The sequence below is a fragment of the Oreochromis aureus genome, linkage group 3 (genome assembly GCF_013358895.1).
Source record: "Oreochromis aureus strain Israel breed Guangdong linkage group 3, ZZ_aureus, whole genome shotgun sequence".
Lineage (NCBI taxonomy): Eukaryota > Metazoa > Chordata > Actinopteri > Cichliformes > Cichlidae > Oreochromis > Oreochromis aureus.
This window is the reverse complement of record NC_052944.1, coordinates 27,400,766-27,420,695: the sequence shown is the minus strand read 5'-3', so window position 1 is coordinate 27,420,695 and position 19,930 is coordinate 27,400,766. Positions and strand designations below refer to the sequence as shown.

The window sequence follows — 19,930 nt, the reverse complement described above, 5'->3', positions numbered from 1 at the left end:
ATAGCACAAAAGTAAATGCAGTGTTTAATAATGAAGTGAAAGATGTGTAATTTCCTCAAAAGTGAATAATATGGGATTTTGAGTTTCTCATTAGCTTTATGAAAATTTAAAAGTGTTTTTAAAATGTATTAAATCAGTAATGCTTTTTTGCCCTTTGAATTTTCATGTATACTTTGTTAGCTCTTAAAATAAACTATTTGAGAAAGAAAAATCAAAGAAACAGGTACAAAAACTGCTTTCCAGATTTCCAGATTTTAGGATTCATTCTTCTGACACTTACTGAGTCAGGGCCATGTGTGTCTGAACATCCAAATGAAATTTGTTGTCTTTCTTAGCTCGATCATTCATTGCCTTACATCAATTTAAATTGTTTCATTTTGAACAATATCTGTTAATTAATTATTAATTAATTAATTAAAGAATACACACATAACACCTACATAAATGTATTTTATCAGTACATCAATAATTGTGCTTTACTTCTTAAAAAGGTTTCATAGTTTCTATAAACATTTTAAATAACATCTTTTCATTCATTGTATTAAGAAATTAACATTGGCTCTATTGCTGTTATGTATGATTTCTTTCACTCCGGAGGCCACTTCATGAATTAAACCTAAATGTCACATGAAGCAAAACATTAATAAAAACACCTTAAATGTAAGAATTTCCCAGGATTATTATTACGTCTCACTGCACTGACACAGTTTTGGTTCTATAATGAGAGTGGGTCGGTGTGGTAATATTGCAGAATATAAGGAAGATTTTACACGGAGGGATTCCTGTTTGTTCAGGGTGTGCCCCGCCTCTACAGACCTATGGTAGCTGGGATAAGCGGAAGAGGACAAATGGATGGATGAATAGGTTTATGTGAAATATATTTGTTGTTGTTTCACATTTATGGATCAGATAAAGCATAAAATCCAAACTCTAATTTGCTGTCAGCAGAATTACTGGTGAGATTTCTTGCTCAAAACCATATTAAGACATAAATATGATTTAGAGTTACTCTCTGACAGTTGAAAAACCTTTTAAAGTACCTGCAGAGCAGGTGAGACGAGAAAAGCCCCTGAGAATTAAATGTGCATTTTTCCCATTGCTGAGTGTGGGCGTGTAAACACCAGCATGTGATACTTTAAAAGTGAAAGTGAAACAAAAATGGGCACTGACAGGGTGGCACAAACAAATGTCAGACGGGATTAAAGTTCTCATGTTAGTGTAGAATTGCAGATAAAATGGATGAATATCCGTATCCACTGTTTTTTGAAGCCACTGACTTCACAGACAAAGAGAAGGAGAAAGTGAGGAGATACTTTCAGAAAAGGCGAGACTCCGGGGGTGGCGACTGCGGAAATCTTGAAAAACTAGGAGGAAATGTTTATAAAATCTGTTTCAAGGAAAAAGAAGGTAGGACAGTCGGTAATTTGTAAAATATTTTTTTGGATTTGTGTTTAAATGCAGGCTGTTTCAGTGACTCTGTCTATGGCTGTTTTAGATCAAGAAAGAGTTTTGCAGAGGAAGTGTCACACCATCACTCTTCCTAGTGGAGAAGTGCGGCTGACCGTGAGCCGGACAAGTTCACCACAGACCTCTGACCAGCCATCGACAAGCCAATCACTGGTACAGTTTACTGCCCTTTCAAACATGACTTTTGGTTACAGTAAAAACTGAGCGCCAGAATAATGTGGCCAAACCAGGAGTGCGTTAACCTCCAGGGGAAGTTGGACAGCTGAGGACAATATTGACACTTTTGCTGGGCCCTCTTTGTTATAGTTTTCATTTCATTGTGCCTCAGTGTTTTCAGTGGCTGACAGTTCTCAGGCTTCTTTCACTTCTGAGTCTCGCTGTTAATACAGAGTGTAAATTCACAATGTAGTTCAGCATTGTTAAGAATGTGTTGTTATTTGAGTTAGTTTCTTTCCTATCAACTCGAAGGAGTCTGGCCATTCTCCTCTGACCTCTGACATAAAGAAGACTGTCATGTGAAGACTGTGTGCAGGCAGGATGTATGGAGGACTCACAGTGCAGACTCCGGAGACAAAACGTGAACTCAAAAAACGGCAGGCAGGCCAGCCAGCCGGCAGAACACACAGCATAGATCACGACACGGACAGATGAAAACACAGGACTTAAATACACAGAGGGAGCAATCGGGGGATGAGAGAAAGGAAGGGAACACAGCTGGGGCAAATTGGGGCTGACGAGACAAAGGAAGCAAAACCAGACACAGGCTTCGTACTAGCAACGCCACGTACTAGGAAGTACGAGAAGTGCGGAAGTGAGAGGCTTGTGAAATGGGACGGTCTGGCCTTCGTCGCACTGCTCAGGTTGCCTAGTAACCATGATACTAACCGCGAGAAACGTTTCATACAACATTGTTTGACAGAAATTGTCAAGAGATTTATTCTAAAGACACTTCTTCAGCTGAGAGAGAGGGTAGAAACACACAGACACGCTGCAGTTTTTACTTGCAAGGGCGGTCACAGAGCGCTCACACGAGAGGGGGCCCTATGATCAGCGCTCTGTTACTGCCCTGGTCTGTATTTATATACAAAAATAATACAATAGTGAATACGTCTGTTCATAGACAGAGCAATGTTAGTGCATATGCAGGTGTATGTGTGTGTTGTGGGATTCAGAAGGGAGTGAAGATAAGAGTGGTTCAGCTCTTATTATCGCTGTGGGAAGAAACACACAAGAGAGAACAGAACAAGTTTTTGTAGTGAACAACAGTCTAACACAGTGGTTCCCAAACTTTTTTTGCCAAGCCCCCCTTTTTTACAAGAAAAATGTTCGCTTCATCTCCTGCTTTGCGTTTGTGTGGGAGCCCCGTCAAAAACCTGTCCACAGTGTCCAAGCGCTCTTTTTTTTTTTTTCTTTTCATACCGCGCCCCCCTGCAATGGCTCTGCGCCCCCCCTCCCACACTTTGGGAACCTCTGGTCTAACACATCAAAAGGTCATCATGCAGTATTCTAGCATATGCAAACTTATATCATTAACAGCTTATACTGACTACTAAGTACAATTTTCTATTGACAGAAATGAAGGAGAAAAAAGGTCTTTTTGTCCAATAATTTTTTTTATGACATCACTTTGATTAGTTGAGTATCTGAGGCTGAGACCACAGGACTGTAAAACATGATTGTTGGCCTTCATATCTGTACTGAACAGTCATTTTAAGATTAACTAGTAAATAACAATTAGCCAATGTTGTTCATGAGACTAAAGTCAGTGTAAATATGATATGGCCAATATTATAGTTATTAAATTAATCATTATAAGTTATTACAGCAGTGAGTTTGAAGTCTCAAATCAAATCACTTCTATTGTCACATCACATGTGCAGGTACACTGGTACAGCACATGTGAGTGAAATTCATATGAGTGAACTCTGTGTCAAATACTGAGCTCCAGTAAAGATTCAAGTAGCAGTTATTTATATTTCCTATCACCTTCAATCTTCACTCAAAGACAAGTATCTCTGACAGTGTATATACAGATGTATTATATATAAGAGACAAATATTGTCCGTTTAATATGTTGGCATTACTAAATTTGGCTCAATGCTTACATATATGTGTAAAAAGAAAATGTACGAGCTGTGATAACTGTTTCTGATAGAATGAAGATCAGACTGATATATGAAATATTCCTTTATTGGGTGAGAAAATCAGAGCATGTCATAACTGCTTTAAGTCATACAGAATAGATATCAGAGCCTTAAACAGGCTGACTTCTGCTAAATGGGTCAAACTGGGCAGAAAATCTACAAACACATAACATCCTTATAGAATATGATGTAACACTATAGATCAACTTACCTCAGAATATATAAAGCATATAAACAATTACAGCAATATGATGCAACAAACACAGCAGTACTACTAATCCAAAATACTCAAAGCTTCATAGAACTGAAACAAACATTTATTTTTAGGTCCATTCTGCTGCTGATACATACTTTAGGTTTCTGAATATTAAACTTGTTGCTGCCTTTCATAGTGTGTAACTTGAAGGCCCTGAGTACTTTCTCCCACACTGAAAACACTGGGATGATAACATTATTTGAACATTACCTAATAAGACTGATTCAGGACAGACAATTAGTTATGTTAAACTTTTCTAGCAGTCCTTCACAAACAGGGAACAGTCTGTCTATTCTCTCCATCTGTCAGCTGCTGCTGGCTCTTCCTCCTCCTCTTCCTCACACACTACTGAGTTTGTCCTGGTGGATCATCAGGGGTGCAAAGCCTCACAGATGATGTGCAGCAGTGGGTCCCTCAGTCTGTCCTCACTCTGGACACTTGCAGTTGTCACACATGGAAATCAAATGTGTGATAAGCTGCAGGATTCAAACACAAGTGTAACTTATAAATACATGTTCATACTTGATATTCAGGACTGCAAACCGAGCAGCATCACTGACTTTCAGCTTGTTGTGTTTGTGGATATATGACTGACTTTAAAAGTCCATAAAATCATCACATTCTCTGTAAGATTAAGGTCGACTGTTGAACGGCGTATATTTTAAAGTAAAGGCTTTAAAACCAGGTAAACGCTGAAAGTACAAACATCGCTAATGTCACATAACTTTGCCGACATGTGGCCAACAGTAATGTTTTAATGTTCTTAAACATTCGCACATAAATAAGTGACATAATATTCAGTACTTGCTTTTGAAAGTTTACTCTTCGGCCGCTCCGCTTCAGCCATCCGCCGCTTTTTTCGGCAAAATTATCCACACCCACCGCCCCGCTGTGAATTGTGGGATTTATGGGACCACGAAGTCTACACCGGACCACACTTCAAATTTGGGGAAATCGACAGCGCATTTGGAGACCGCATTTGGAGACTGCATTTGGAGTACACTTCAGATTGGGACAGCCGTCGTCGTGTCGCTGTGACGTAATAGGTCTCAAAATGCGTACTCCGAAGCGTGCGGTCGCTGGATTGGGACACAGCCACATTAACATGGGACACGGACTTAGTAAAACAGGAAACATAACACAAAGACGCGGACTAGACAAGGGGATGCAGCAGACAGGGGAGACAGCAACTATGGATCACAGACAGAAAACCAGAACACTAAAACTCTAACAAAACCCACACAGAGAACCTAAACTAAGAATAATCCTATAACCCATAAGACAAAGCTAGAATATAATGAAATGAACAAAATCAAAGAACCAAAAAAACAAAGCACTGGGTCGACGACCTAGGCACCCTAACAAAGACATTTTCATGCAGTGAATTGGATATTTTCTCTTTTTCTGTCCATTCTCTGTAATCCCGATAGATGGTTGTGTGGGAAAATCCCAGTAGATGTATATCTGAAATATTCATATTTATTGCTTATTCTGATGCTCAGTTGGAAATTCAGAAGGTCATCTTGACTATGTCTATATGGTTAGTGGCGTGTGATTGGCTGATTATCCATATGTATTAATACGTTTAAACAGGTGTACCTAATATAGTGACCAGAGTGAACACAATATTAAATTCTTTGTGGAATCCATGGGGACTGCATTCTGCTAGCACAAAGATAAAAAACCTCAACATCGTATTTCAAATTATTCACCAATCATTGCATTCTCCTTTCATTTACATTGTGCACAAATACCCAGACTGTTTTAGAAACAGGGCTGTAGCGTATTTCTGTTCTAACACAGTGTCATAGTCAGACATAACAATGAAAAACAAATCATATAAACAGAAATATTAATTTAATGTGTTTTTATCTACCTAGGACTGTATGAATTTCTATGAGTGGCAACAGACTGGACATAGCATAGATAGTACATAATGGAAGAAGTATTCATAGATTTGAAGTAAAAAGAAATGAAAAAAAAAAACAGACATGGCAAAGATTATGTCAATAAGAGGTTTTAAATGAAGGTTATGATTCATTTTTGATTTACTGCCCAGGCCTATGTGGTACACTCCCACTGTTTACAATAAGCAAATCGTATATCATAAACTCACAGATTTCTTTGCTTTCTTTCAGAGCTCTACAAACCCAAACATAAAAAATCTTAAGAAGACTTTCAGGATAGATGTTTTCCTGCTGTATTTCCTGAGAGACAACTGTAAAGCATACAAATTTTTTGAAAAACAACTGTCGTCAATCGGCTGCACAGTGGAGCTAAATTTCGATGAAGAGGAGGTTTTGGTTAGAGGGGAGGTTGACAAGGGGCCAGGAGGAGGTTTTGGTGGTGCTGCAGAGAAATGGGAGTGTCAAGTGGATCGGGTCTTCATCCGGCTCACCGAGACCTACCTCTGCTATCATGTGCTTGAGCCAAAACAGATGAAACTGGTACTGCAGGACCCGTCCTTTAAGACAGATGATATAAAAGTTTACATAGAGAGTGGCTATCCTGTGGTTGTGGGAGAGGCTGATGCCATGAAGGAGAAGATTGCAATTCTTGAAAAACGCCGACCCACCAAAAAGGAAGTGCCAATTGTGGAGAAGAAGTTCAAGCTCGTAGAAGAAGAGTTCAATCGAGAAATGCGTGCTAATTGTCCAGAGGTTACAATCATCAGAGGTAGTGCCATGATCACTTTGGAGGGCCCTGACAAACAGGTGCAGTCAGGAGCTGCAAAACTGGATGAACTGATTAAGAATGTAAAGGAGAAGAGAGTTAAGTTCCCTACAGCTCTGCTAACCTTCATGAAGACCAGTGATGCCATCCCAAAATACCAAACTCGCTTCCAGCAGAGCCTCAGAAACCCTGTTTTCTTTGAGGTGGGTTCAGATCTGGTTCTGTCCAGTTTGTCCTCTGATGCTCTGAATGAGGCTGAAGCAGCTGTAATGAGAGACCTTAAAGTGACCACTGTGCAGCTGCAGGGTGCAATAGATCTTAACAGGTTGAAAGAAATTCTGACGAAAGCCAAAAACGAGGCAAACAGTAGAGAGCTCAGAGTGGACGTCAGCTACATGCCAGGCGCCAGTGGAACCTCAACGACCAAAGTCCAACTGGTGGGCTACAGTGAAGATGTGGCCAAGCTCAATGAAGTTCTTCATGACTTCCAGTTGAATCAACTTTCAACTCAAGAAACCATCAATCTGCTTCATCCTGAAATAGTCAACTGTATTGATAAAATCCTAGACTTGATTGGCATGAAGCAGACCAAGGTGACCTTACAAGCCTCACATTTTCCAAATCCTTGTGTGATTGTGTCTGGTCCTCGATGTCATGTTCAGGAGGCCAAGGAGGCCCTAACGTCAACTCTAGCCAGTCTTATAGTAGACACTTTGACTCTAGATGGACCAGGGGCTCAGCAGTACTTCCAGGAAGAGGGTAAAGTGACTAAGGAGCTGATAGAGGGTTCCTGTCACGTCATTATCCGAGAGAAGCAAACTGCAGCCACCCCAAATGTGCAAAGACCACGAAACACCAGCAGACTCAGCGATACACCTAGATCTCTCAGCTACAGCAGCAGCATGTACAGCACAGTTGGAAACTCTGCAATCAACAGAACAAACCTGAAGATCAAACTCAGCAGTTTAGAAAATGAACAGGTTTGATTATTTCCACTCAATTCTATCTTCCATAATCCCCAAATAAAATATCAGCAATTATGTTATTCAATATTATTTCTGCAGGCAGATGTTCTGGTGGTCCCCATGCTCAACAAACAGCTGACTTCTACAAATATTGGCAACAGTTTGTTGGCTAAAGCTGGAAATACATTACAGTTAAAGTTTGATTTAGTCTTAGCCAGTTGTGCCCTCACCCCTGGAGATGTTCAGCTGGTTGATGCACCTCCATCTCTGGGCTGCTCCAAGATTTTCTTCATTGAATGCTTGCCTTGGGACGGAGTAAGAGGAAAGAGTGTTCAGGTAAAATTAAAGACTTTCATTAACACTTCTGGTGATACAAAAAAAATAATGAATCATTAATTTACCTTCAGGAAAGCAATTAAATGCACTTTATAGCTGTACAGAGATGAAAGTATTAATTAGAATAATCAGATGATATCTAAGTGTGTATGTGCAAAAGTAGAAGTGAGACCAAAAAAAAATATAAAATAATATATTTTTCAATTTAATCGAAAAGCTAAAGCATTAATGCACAAACCAGATAACTGCAAGAGAAGTCTTATACAACCAAACTGATTATTTTTTGTGGAGCCTCACAGTTTTCCATGTGTGCTCTGTTAGTTGCAGTGTGCAATCCAAGAGTTTGAAAATATAGTTTAAAAATATGTAACTTTTGATTTGCAGGCTCTTGGTAACGGTCTGAAGAGGTGTCTGGAGCTTTGTGTACAGCTGAATTTGTGTTCAGTGGCCATTCCAATCATTGGGCCAGGAATTGTTTTAAAATACCCGCTGAGAGAAGCCATTCAAGTGTTGACGGACATCATTCACCAGTTTGGATTATCTGCGTCCTCTGGCTCTCTTACAAACATCCACACTGTCATTAAACCTGGTTACCCTGATTCTGAGGCGGTCAGTGTCAATTAATATGTCCTGATCTGATCTGTAACATGTATATCACACTTTATTTTTAAAGCACTTTTACAAACAAAAACAGGGCTGTCCTGACCATGCATCGATTATTTATGGTGTTATTCTGTGTTTTTTATCTACAGTGCTACCACGATGTCTACAAACAGCTCAGCTTAAATATGAACCAGGGAGGCCAAGGTAAACTAGCACTACTCATACTGTCTTCATTATGTGATATTGATGCATATTAAGCAGCTGAAAAGGCATTCAGGCAGTGCCATATTTTACCATCTTCATTAGGACCCTCAGTCATCAGATTAAAAGTCAGACAAAATCTAATGTGTGGTGTTGTTATTCTCAGCAATCTTCAGGTCCCTCACCAGCGACCTAGATGACATCATCATAACAATCGGAACTGGAGTTAAACTACGTGTGGTGTTCGGTGACATCACTAATGAGACTACAGATGCTGTGGTGAACACAACAGACTTCCAAAATTTTAATCTTGGTAGGTGAAACTGACGATGCATATAAAGGCAGGAAGGCGTAGTGAGCAGGACCCTCATGATGTAACTTCACAAATATTTGCACATTTATAGGGATGTCCATTGTAATCTTTGAAGTTTTCATCTAGCATTATCAGCAAGCCACTTATATTACCTAAAAACCACACTATATACTTATGAAGAGCATAAAAGATAGTCATGGTTTAGCAAAATAAGTAATTATGCCATTAATTTCTAATGCATTTGGAGCTGCAAAACTAGATAATTTGTTGTATTTTGGATCTCATATCTAACATGATTATAGTTTCACATAGTGAAATATAGTGCATATTACGCATAATATGCATATTAGTCTTAGTGGATGACAATCCAAAACCCTGAGGCACAGGTGATGGAAAGCAATCATGACTCAAATGATCAAACTGTAACAAAGATAAGTGAGTCAATAACAGTGTGAACAAAGGTGAACCAGTGAACTGGTATAATGCCTGTGGTGTAGACTTGTAGTCAAGAACACCTAAACCAAGACCAAGACAAGACCAAGACCAAGACAGATAAATTCAAGACCAACACAAAGTCGAGACAAGACCAAGACCGAGACCGAGACAAAAAAGTCTTTAAACTGCAGCCAGATGCTGCTTCGTTTACCGGTGTCAGGCATATTTATGTGTTTTTGCGATGCACTCGAACAGCCCTCCTCACTGTTGTCTACTGTCTCACTCACTTACTGAGAGGACAGACGCACGCTCCACTTGACTGTCGCGTCTCTCACCCTCTCTGTTTTTTCACATAATGATATTATCCTATATCCTTGCATGTGATTGGCCACAATATGGAGGGATTGGAGCATAGCTGAGCCACTGTGTGAAGGCTGAGCAGCAAAAGGAAATCAAGTGAGGAGCCGGCTCCCGCTCAATGGGAGTCGACTCTTCTGATTCACTACAAAGCACTCTCTAAGCACGGCTCTTATAGCTGATGCTTTTGCGCATGACACATTTTTGAACGTCACGTTGTGTGTCATGGATGCTGTTGACTCTAAATCTCCCGACCACTATGTCGATCTGAGACAGCAAGACCGAGACAGCGAGACCAAGACAAGACCGAGGGATCCGAGACCAAGACAAGACCAAGACCAAAGTCCATGGAGACCAAGACAAGACCAAGACCACGTAAAAGACCGGTCTCGAGAAATCCAACTCTACTGTGGTGTCAACCCGGATTGAGAAATGTTTGATCTCCAGCCAAGCAGGTTTGGCAGGGATTAACCTTTGACTTAGCTTTTAGTGCCATTCCCCATAAATGCATGTGGATTGATTTGGGGAAATAGGGTTGATTAGTCACTGTACACAAGAAGCAAGACTAAGGAATCAAATGGGTAGATTGTCTGATACGTATCCAACTGTGATACGAAAGGGAACTTAGGATGAAACTGTGGCATTACTATTATTGTTGCTATTTCCAAAGTTGATCCAAAGCTGTACTTACTAATTAAGTATATTTATTAAATATATCAGTATTTAACCAGTAGGTTGAATTTGTGACATTTGTGACTTTTCTTACATGGTAACAAATAGCATCTATTTGTTAATCAACTGCGCAACATGCCCAGTTGAAAGGTCAGCATGTTACTTACAAAATGGATGGTAATAGTGATGTAGAGGTCAGTAACCACCATCATCATAATCAGTCAGTCCTGGTGCTGATTAGCTGTTTTAGCACGCTAAAATTTGCACAAGATTAGCATATAGCACAGCTTCACAAGATTGTAAGTTCTTTAATATATATTTTTCTTATATTTCATCGTCTACAGATGGGGTATGCAAAGACATCTTAACTGTAGCTGGACCACAGGTGGAAGCTAAACTGAAAGCAGGTGAGAAAAAGAGAAGCTGCTACTTACCTTAACATCTTACCTATCTGACTCTCACTCATCCATCCTCTGTCACTTTCTGTGCAGCAAAAGTGAATCGAGGAGAAATTGTAGTGACCCAGTCTGGAAACTTCCCCTGTAAGGCTATTTTTCATGTATGTGGAGAAAAGGATCAAGCTCTTGTTGAACAACTTGTGTGTGATATCATTTACTATTGTGAATCGTATAAATACACTTCAGTGGCAATTCCTGCCATCTGTGCTGGTAAGTATTTTGTTTGGCATTTCTATTTATTCTGTTTGTTGTGAAATACACACACCTAAATGCAAGTGGTGTTTTTGCAGGAGCTGGAGGTTTGGATCCTGCGATTGTAGCAGGAGCCATTCTTCAAGGGATCAAGTCATCTGCATCATCAATGAACAGCCTCACCGACATCCGTCTCATCCTGATTAAGATCAATGTCTTCTTGGCTTTTAAAGAGAAAGCGATGCAGATGTATTCCTCAGCTGTCATCAACAGAGGTGACAGAAGTATTCACAAACTGCCATCTTATGTGCAACTGAATTTTAAAATGAATTTTAAAATAAAAACTGATTACAAATTTAATTTACTGAAAATCTTTACTGATTTGTTCTAGTACTTCCAGTACTTCCAGTGCGTCCAGTACTTCCAGTACTTCCAGTGCTTCCAGTACTTCCAGTACTTCCAGTACTTCCAGTTCAAGTACAGCAACAGCCTCCTCCTTCTGTGAGTGCATACCTCAGCAGTCTCCAAATCAGCTCCACAAGTCAGCAGTCTGTCTTCACGTTCCTGGGTCTTTCCAAAAAGGACGTTGACGATGCCATGGGAAAGCTGAAGCATCAATATCAGACACAGTGCTCCAGTAACACCTTCTCAAAGGAGGAACTGGAACCCCTCAGCCAGGATGACATGACAGAGCTGAAGGAGCTGGTGGAGTCTGAGGGTTTATTCATGCAAACTGATCAGTCTGGCACCCTAACAGTGAGCGGGTTGAAAGACGGGGTCACCCGGGTGATGCAGAAAATGAGTCAGTGTCAGTACATGAGCCTTGCTAATGAGGTGAGAGTCAGGGAGGAGGAGGATTTGTACCTCCGAGTCGTTTGGTGCATCCTGGCACATAACGGTAACTGGGAAAGACTTCCCAGAGCAGCCAACCACCAACTGGAAAACAACGAATTAACAAAAGGAATAAAAGACGCACAGGGACTCATATGGGAGGTTAACCTACTGACAATGGTGGCCACACGATCACTGAACAGACAGACGACGAAGCTGAAACGACTTGAGAATCTCCCAGGTGAGAAGAAAGAAACTAAAAAAACTACTTGTAGTAAAGAAGGTTGCAAAAAATAATTGTGAAAAATGAAAGCAACCATCAAAAGTTCACATTTAAACAAAAAATATAAAAATACTAGATCAGCTGATAAGGTTGGATCATTGTAATTAAAAGAAGTATTACATTATTGTCAGACGGGCTCCACTGCAAGTTTTGGTTTTATTCACACATGATACCATTAAAATCTTTTTTCTTTTTACGTGCTTCATTAAAGATTTGCAGTGAATAGCAAAATAAAACTCAACATAGGCTCTAGGTGTCTTCTCATGTTGTATATGCTATATATGCTTGTCTCTTTCAGACTTTACTTACCCTTTATACTGGGACAGGATGGCTGCCAATGAGAGTATGAAGGTTGTTACACTGGAGTCTTCCTCTGCAGAGTACCGGGCAGTGAAGGAGGCCTTCAAACGAACCGTTGCCAAAACTGTGATGAAGGTGGGTGGCTGTCCTTTGTGTGAGGGAACATTTCAGTTTCTATTTATATTACCTGTCTTATAATATGAATGCTGCTTTGTCACTACTTTATTCTTCTTTAGTCAATACAACAGTTTATTTATTTTGATTCACTAAATATAACAGTTATTTATTCAATTCTTTGGATTTTTTTGTTTTGTTTTTTGACTATTAGCAAACAAAAAACTGCAATGGCAATGTCATCGAAAACATGATTTTGCTTATGCGTCCACATATTGTTATGGTTGTTTTTGCTATTGTGGCTTAACACTAAATAATCATAATCAGTAACAACATGTTAAAAGGGGGTTTGTCAAGGTCTGGCTGTGTGGCAAGCAGAGGTTGGAGCCAAATGCAGGACTCCAGAGACTAAACTTGAACTTATACAGCTTTATTGCTGAGAACTACAAACTGAAAGTACAAAACAAAACTCCTGGCGTGGCAACTAAGCAGTGTGGTAACATGAAGTAAACTATACATGGGGGGTACATGGCAGTAGGACATGAAGACTGACAACATGACGGGGAACAGAGACAAACTGTGGAACAGACTTAGTGAGGAACTCAAACACCAAGTCTGTTCCACAGCTTCACTCCCACATTCAGTGATACGAAAACTTCTTTTATCAGTAATATAAAACATTTATATAGAAAAGGGAAGAATAAAATAATATTAAATTTAATTCCAAATCAGTCAATGTCACATTTTACAAATAAAATAATTTCCTCTTTTAAAAGATGATTTATTTAATTAAATTGTGTTTATTTATTTCAGCATTCATTTGGGATTTTAGGAGGATTTTACTTTCAGTCCACCATTGAAACTATGTCATCACTATGATGACATAGTTTGAACTACCCCTCAGATGTAATTAATATCCTGGATTATCTTGTTAGGCAGCTCCTTGATCCTTTGTCCTTCTTCTCTCTTGTCAGATTGAGCGTTTGCAGAACGTTCACCTGCGGCGCACCTATGAAGCCCAGAAGAAGCACATTTCTGATAAGAACACACGGGAGGGAGGAGCAGGGGAGAAGCTTCTGTACCACGGGACGACCCGGGAAAACTGCAACTCCATAATGAAAACTGGATTCAACAGGAGCTTTGCTGGGCAAAATGGTGATAATCTTTTTATAGAGTCCACATTTACTGAACCAAAACTTTGTGTTAGAAATGGTTCTTTCTTTCTTATATTCTTTATATCCCTTAATGGAAAGATTGATGTTCTTTATGGTTTTAGAGTTTTAAAGCTTGTTATAAAGCAGCTCTTCTCTGGATGATTATGCCTCCACCTGCTTTGGTAGATATCTAGAACTCTGTGAAAATAGAATATTGCTTGACTTCTAAGCATAGAGACTACATCCCTGGGTCTTCTGAAATCGTCAGCCTGTGAGTTAACAGCCAAATGCACTAAACGATTGCACCACAGAGACATATGGGTGTGTTTATAAAAAGAAAAGCTTTGGCAAGCTATTGGCCTGGGAAAAAAAAAAACTGAAAAAGTATGGTTTATTTGGAAGGGTTGCATTTTTTATTTTGCAGCCACAAGACCTGGGCACCTTAGAGTCATTGAGTCAACAATGAACGTCTCTGTTCTAGAGAGTCAGATGCTCAAAATTATACAATACTGAGTCAATAGGACAATAAAAAATGGCTAAAAAAAGACAAGAAAGTGCTACAATAGCCCAAAGTCAAATGTTGTGGTGGGACCTGAAGAGCAGCCGTCCCCAACCTTTATTGCACCATGGACCAGTTTATGTCCAACAGTATTTTCACGGACCGGCCTTTAAGGTGTTGCAGATAAATACAACAAAATAAAACCAGTACCGGTACCAAAAAAAAAAAAGATTTATTCATAACACACGGGAAAAGACCCAGGGACACCGAGTTGACAATAAAAACGACGAAAAATAAAGCTAAAAAACGATAAAAACTGATAGGGTTTGTTTGTTGGTAAGCATTTGTGGCTTTGGCAACACTTAAAACCCCAGGTGATTGTGAAGGCCTAGTAGAGTAACGGCACTTGATTCCTTAAAGACATGTTTTTATGTTCCTGTTTGCACTAATAAAACATGCTGCAATCCACTGCATAGTTAAAATCTTGAACACCTGGTGAGAGATATGAAAGAAACAGTACTTGTAACAAAGGCAGGGTTAGTGAACTAGTAACTAGTTATGTGTCACTACACTGTAAATACAATCATCTGTTGTTAATTTCCTTTTCTCTTTTCACCCTCAGCAACTGCATACGGTATCGGGACCTACTTTGCTGTAGATGCCAGCTACTCGGCTCAACCCACCTACTCCAAGCCAGCTGCTGATGGTTCTCAGTTAATGTTCGTCGCACGAGTCCTCACAGGCGTCTACACTCAGGGCCAAGCTACCATGAAGGTGCCTCCACCTCGAAACCCCCAGCAGTCTCATGACCGTTACGACAGTGTGGTAGACAGAATAAATAACCCCAGCATGTATGTTGTATTTCATGACAACCAAGCGTACCCTGACTACCTCATCACATTCAAGTGAGAGTAAAGGAAAAGTTTTTACCATTGTTTATAAATGAAAGTGTCTGAAAAATCAATTAGGACTAATATAAAAGTTACATATGGAATTGTCACTGTCACCGACCTAGCTGAACAGTAGCTGCTTCTAATGAAATTAAAAGTTACATATATGTACATAAACACTGGAAACATATTACACAATTATGCAGGTTTTAATCTTTTATTTGGTTGATCTTCTTTCATCTTCACCTTGCCAAGTGTAAAGTGCTTTGAATACATCTATTTAATCTGAGAACATGTCACAATACCTAATAAAGATTTACTTACTGACAAATGTCTATTCTTGAAAAATGAAAAATTAGAGGAGGTGGGTGATCAACATTCAAAAGGAAACCCTGAAAAGTTGATTTTGTTTATCTGGACGTAGCGTTTTCAGTGGGAGAAACGTTTCGTCTCTCATCCAAGTGACTTCTTCAGTCTCAGCTGACTGCAGCTTTCCCCAACCTTATAAATCCCCATCTCGGTCGTCACACACTCCTCCCTCTCCATCTCATCATCCAGGAACACAGCAGCCTCTGAGGGAAGACAACATGTCAGGTGACCGAGTGGGAAAAAATCCAACCTCTGATGTTACAGTTCAGACTTTAAGAGACACACACATAAAAAATAAAACAACACAACAGATGATATGATAATCTTTAAATTATCATATCTATTTAAATGTCAAATATCCTGATAAAAAAAAAAAATTGTCATTGTTATAATTGCAGGTTAAAAATTTCACATATGGGACATTTCAATTTATAATGTGATGCACACCTTTAAGTCTCTACTGCAGAAGACACAGCATCGCAGCTTTCCTTTAATTCAACATAAAGTAGCTTTGAAGCTGCTTATTGTAAAGCCCTTGGTCTAAAAATACCTAAAAATCTTCCAACCTTAACTAAGATTATTAACAGATTGCAATAATGAGGTAGAACCAGAAACACGATGAATTTTTTTATGTAATACCACTTTGCGCCCCTAGATGGTGCAGCGAATCAGTGAAAGCTTCATTTAAGAACACATTCTTACATTTTTATTTGTCACAGTGGCCTGGAAGAAATTTAAAGCCTCACAAGGAGACAAACAGATCAGGCTGGTGAAAAAGAAATATTAACATTTAAAGAGAAACACAGATTTGAAAATTTTGACACACAAATGCCGAAAATTCCAGGTAACAAAATCCAAAGAAGTGGATCTGATCTGGATCTGAATCAATTTTCTGAGATTGCAACAAATCCCCGTAGTAAAATTCTCTCCACTGGTAGTGAAGTTCTTAGTTACATACTTTAAACGGTAATTACATAAAGTACCTTTATGCCCTGAGCTTTCTACTTTAAATACAGGAAGAAGGTGCTGTGAGAGAAAACTAAGAATTTATCTTTATTTAACAGCGAGCTGCTACTCTGTAGAGATCTTTGTACATCTACAGCACCTCCATGGATTGAGAATACAAAGTCTACACGGCTACAGGAGTTTCTTTTTTTAGTTCAAACTTGTAACATGCACCTGTTAGTTGGGGTTGGATCACGTCCAGCATAAACAAACCACTCTGGAGTTTTGGAACTGTACCGAGACCACCTGCCAGAGCCTGGCCATGCCAATCAGAGTAAGACCACATAGGGATTGTTTTGGTCCACATCTGAGTACAATTACTGTTCACACCTGCACAAACAAACCGTACCAAGGAGGAAAACCAACCTAACTTGGATTTAAACAGATTAAACACTGCAGGTGTGAAAACACCCCAAGTCACAATTGGAGTAATACAACCATGCAAGCAGAGGAAGGTAGAAGTTTAGCATTATAATTGAACATTAATTTCACAGTACAGTACTACCTCTGCTGCAGAAGGGTACTTGAGTATGTTGTATCCTGTGTTAATCTGGCCTTGGGGCTGAGTAAAAAATGATTAATATTTATATTGGTTCTGTTCAGGTTTATTTTGTGGCTTCACTGTTGTATCTTAAGAGATATTGTAGTTTGTTTGTTTTTTTTAAATTATTGTCACACTGTTAAAATATTGTCCATAAGCTGATATATTTTTCTTAGCTGTGGGGATCAGGACAAGTTAAATTTCACTGTTTTTTCTTGTGTGCTGTGTGCAGCGGGGTTTAGTAGTTTCAACACTGACATACTTCGTAGAATTATATTAAGATGTGACAAGTTGAATGAACTACTCTATACCCTAGAACAGTAGTTGCCATCCCCCAACCAGTACTGGTCTGTGAGTCGTTTGGTACCGGACTGAAAGAGTTGAGGCTCGGATGTAAAATTTATGGTTTTCAGGGTTTTTAATGGTTTTTAATCATTATTTTTTTAATTGTTTTTATCATTAACTTGGTTTCCCTGGGTCTTTTCACATGTCTTATGAATAAATATTCTTTTTTTAGTAGCGGTACTGGTTTTATTTTGCTGTATTTATCCGCAACACCTTATCTGCCGTGAATAAATGAACATAAGCTGGTCCGTGGCGCAAAAAAAGGTTGGAGACCACTGCCCTAGAAGCTACAAACCCACCACACACACACATACACTGACTACAGCAGTCCTGACTTCAAGCCCCTCCCCACAGCTCTGCACATGACTCTAATGGAAAATTACAAAACGTAAATGTGTTCAGGATTTTGGGGGCTCTCAGTTAACTGTCCTAGTGTTTGGTGACTTCATTGGTCAACTTCTGGACCTAGAGTAAATGTCTCTCCTGTTTGTCTCCCACTTTTCCTCTGCAACTTAAGACAGGAATTTTTGCACATTTATAACTGTGGTTTATAGCTAATAGCTATTTTAGCTAATAAACACTGGACTGATTAATCAGCAGACTTTGGATCTCTTGTAAAAACATTATATATAACTGTGACTGCTCACTGAAGAGCCTATTTTTTATGTAAATCTTCTTCATGAACCAAAAAGAGGTCCAGCTGCCTTCTTTCCAAGTACTCAAACCTACTGTGACCTAAATCATTGAACTTTTACAGGCAAACTGGAACAAGTGCAACATTAGTTCATGACTAGTTGGTACTATAAGTAGGACCTTACCCCTTCAAAATCAGAGTTTCTATTGTCATGTCAGTATTTGAAATGAAGCATTTAATATCTGTCTGGTAATTCCCTTAACCGTAGATTTCTCCACAAGCATATTTTACTCACAAACACATAGACCGGCAGACAAGTTAAAAACAATACCAGCTACAGTATTGCTTGTAATAAAGATACTTCTGACCTAGCATGTTCCCTAAATGTCCCCAAATGTAACCTAAATGTAACAAGTTCCCAAGTTCCCAGCAGGGCAAACAAGAAAATTTACCATATGAAGCCAACGGTGACCTATTTTCATATCTGGATGTGTCTGTGATTATGACATGTGAATGGAGGTTACAGGGACTTACAGGAAAGCAAAACAGAAATACTCACCTTAGAGATTAATGTTTTCTTTGGAATGTGGTCTATGGAGACATAAGATATAGAGGACTTATATGAAACATTCCATATTGTAGGTAAAATACCATCATTTTTCTTTATAATCAAAGGGAGAGAAAACTTCAAAATAAGAAGATGGCCTTCTGAGGGATCAATGACTATGTACAATAAACATAAAAGGAAGCTATTTTAGCTCATTTAGGATCTACTTACACTGATTCTCATCTTTTAACTATTATTCAGGTGCTGTTCTGGACAATAATCATTTGGGGGTTTCAGCAGGAATCCATCCACTGAATTCCTGACTGGCAAAAACTTGGGTTAAGGTTCTTGTTTCGTGCAAACTGAAATGACTATACTTTGTCACTTCTTAATCTACACCATGCAGTGATGAAAAATACAGCAGTAGTTCCCAAGGTTTTACTACACTTGCTTTTCTTTCTGGTAGTTCACCCACTGGATAAAAGCTAAATTTGAGAAACGTGTATCCTGCTGGGTTGCCCTTTGAAAATTTGCCATTCAAAAATACTGTTTATTTCAACATCTGATTACACTACAGAGTCCGCTGCAATACAAGCACCTCTGTAAAATCGTACAGATGTACAGTAATGTACATTTATTCTTGTACATTACATTACTGAAATAGAGTTCTTTTTTCCACCAGATTTTTACTAAAAACTTCTTGAAGGAGAAGCAGTTCAAACTGGAAGAAGAGTTTTACTGAGTAATGTGCACTCATTGGCTCCAATCATGAGAGGGAAAAAACACAATGTTCTTGGAAAGCAGTGACGAGGAGGAGCAGCTAGGAACTACTAAATATGAGGAACTGATTAAGCAAATATCAGAAAAGAGAGTCAAGCTCCCAGCAGATTTAAGGATCACATCCAGCAGATGGAAGGCTTCTATATCGCGGGATGAGTCAGGACAGCTGTGAGTCATAAGAAATTGATTCAACAGGAGCTTTCTGAGAAACATGGAAATTATCCTTTAATCAAATGAACTTTAATCAGTAAGATCACCTGATATTTTCCTTCTAAGAAGCCAGACTTTCTTCTAATATTTAGGGTGGTCTATGCAATACTTTTCCAGACCTTTTTGGAGATTTGCTGCTTTTTCACAAATTTACAATCTAGTCCTTGTGCCGGACCATTTTCAGAGGAATGTGTTTTGTTTGTTAAACCACCTAACACGGATCTATGAATCATGCTTCCCATGATGCACTGCATGTTTCTTCTTCACTCATCTTTTTCACTCTTTGTGTGTTTATAAACTACTTTGTATTTAATCGTTAATTGGCTCTTCCACAGTGTGTCTTTTTTCCCCTCTCT

General features: G+C 39.1%; 1 protein-coding gene across 1 annotated transcript; it reads left to right on the top strand.

Moving 5' to 3' along the window:
- Nucleotides 1–1,171: 1,171 nt before the first annotated feature.
- Nucleotides 1,172–15,474, top strand: LOC116310152 (protein mono-ADP-ribosyltransferase PARP14-like). Its single transcript, XM_039610551.1, has 14 exons — nt 1,172–1,407; nt 1,496–1,620; nt 6,006–7,520; nt 7,605–7,841; nt 8,226–8,450; nt 8,594–8,648; nt 8,812–8,958; nt 10,767–10,829; nt 10,914–11,090; nt 11,171–11,347; nt 11,464–12,144; nt 12,485–12,621; nt 13,575–13,755; nt 14,876–15,474. The coding sequence occupies exons 1-14, from the start codon at nt 1,236–1,238 to the stop codon at nt 15,160–15,162; spliced, it is 4,179 nt and encodes a 1,392-aa protein (XP_039466485.1). The 5' UTR covers nt 1,172–1,235; the 3' UTR covers nt 15,163–15,474.
- The last annotated feature ends 4,456 nt before the right edge of the window (nt 15,475–19,930 follow it).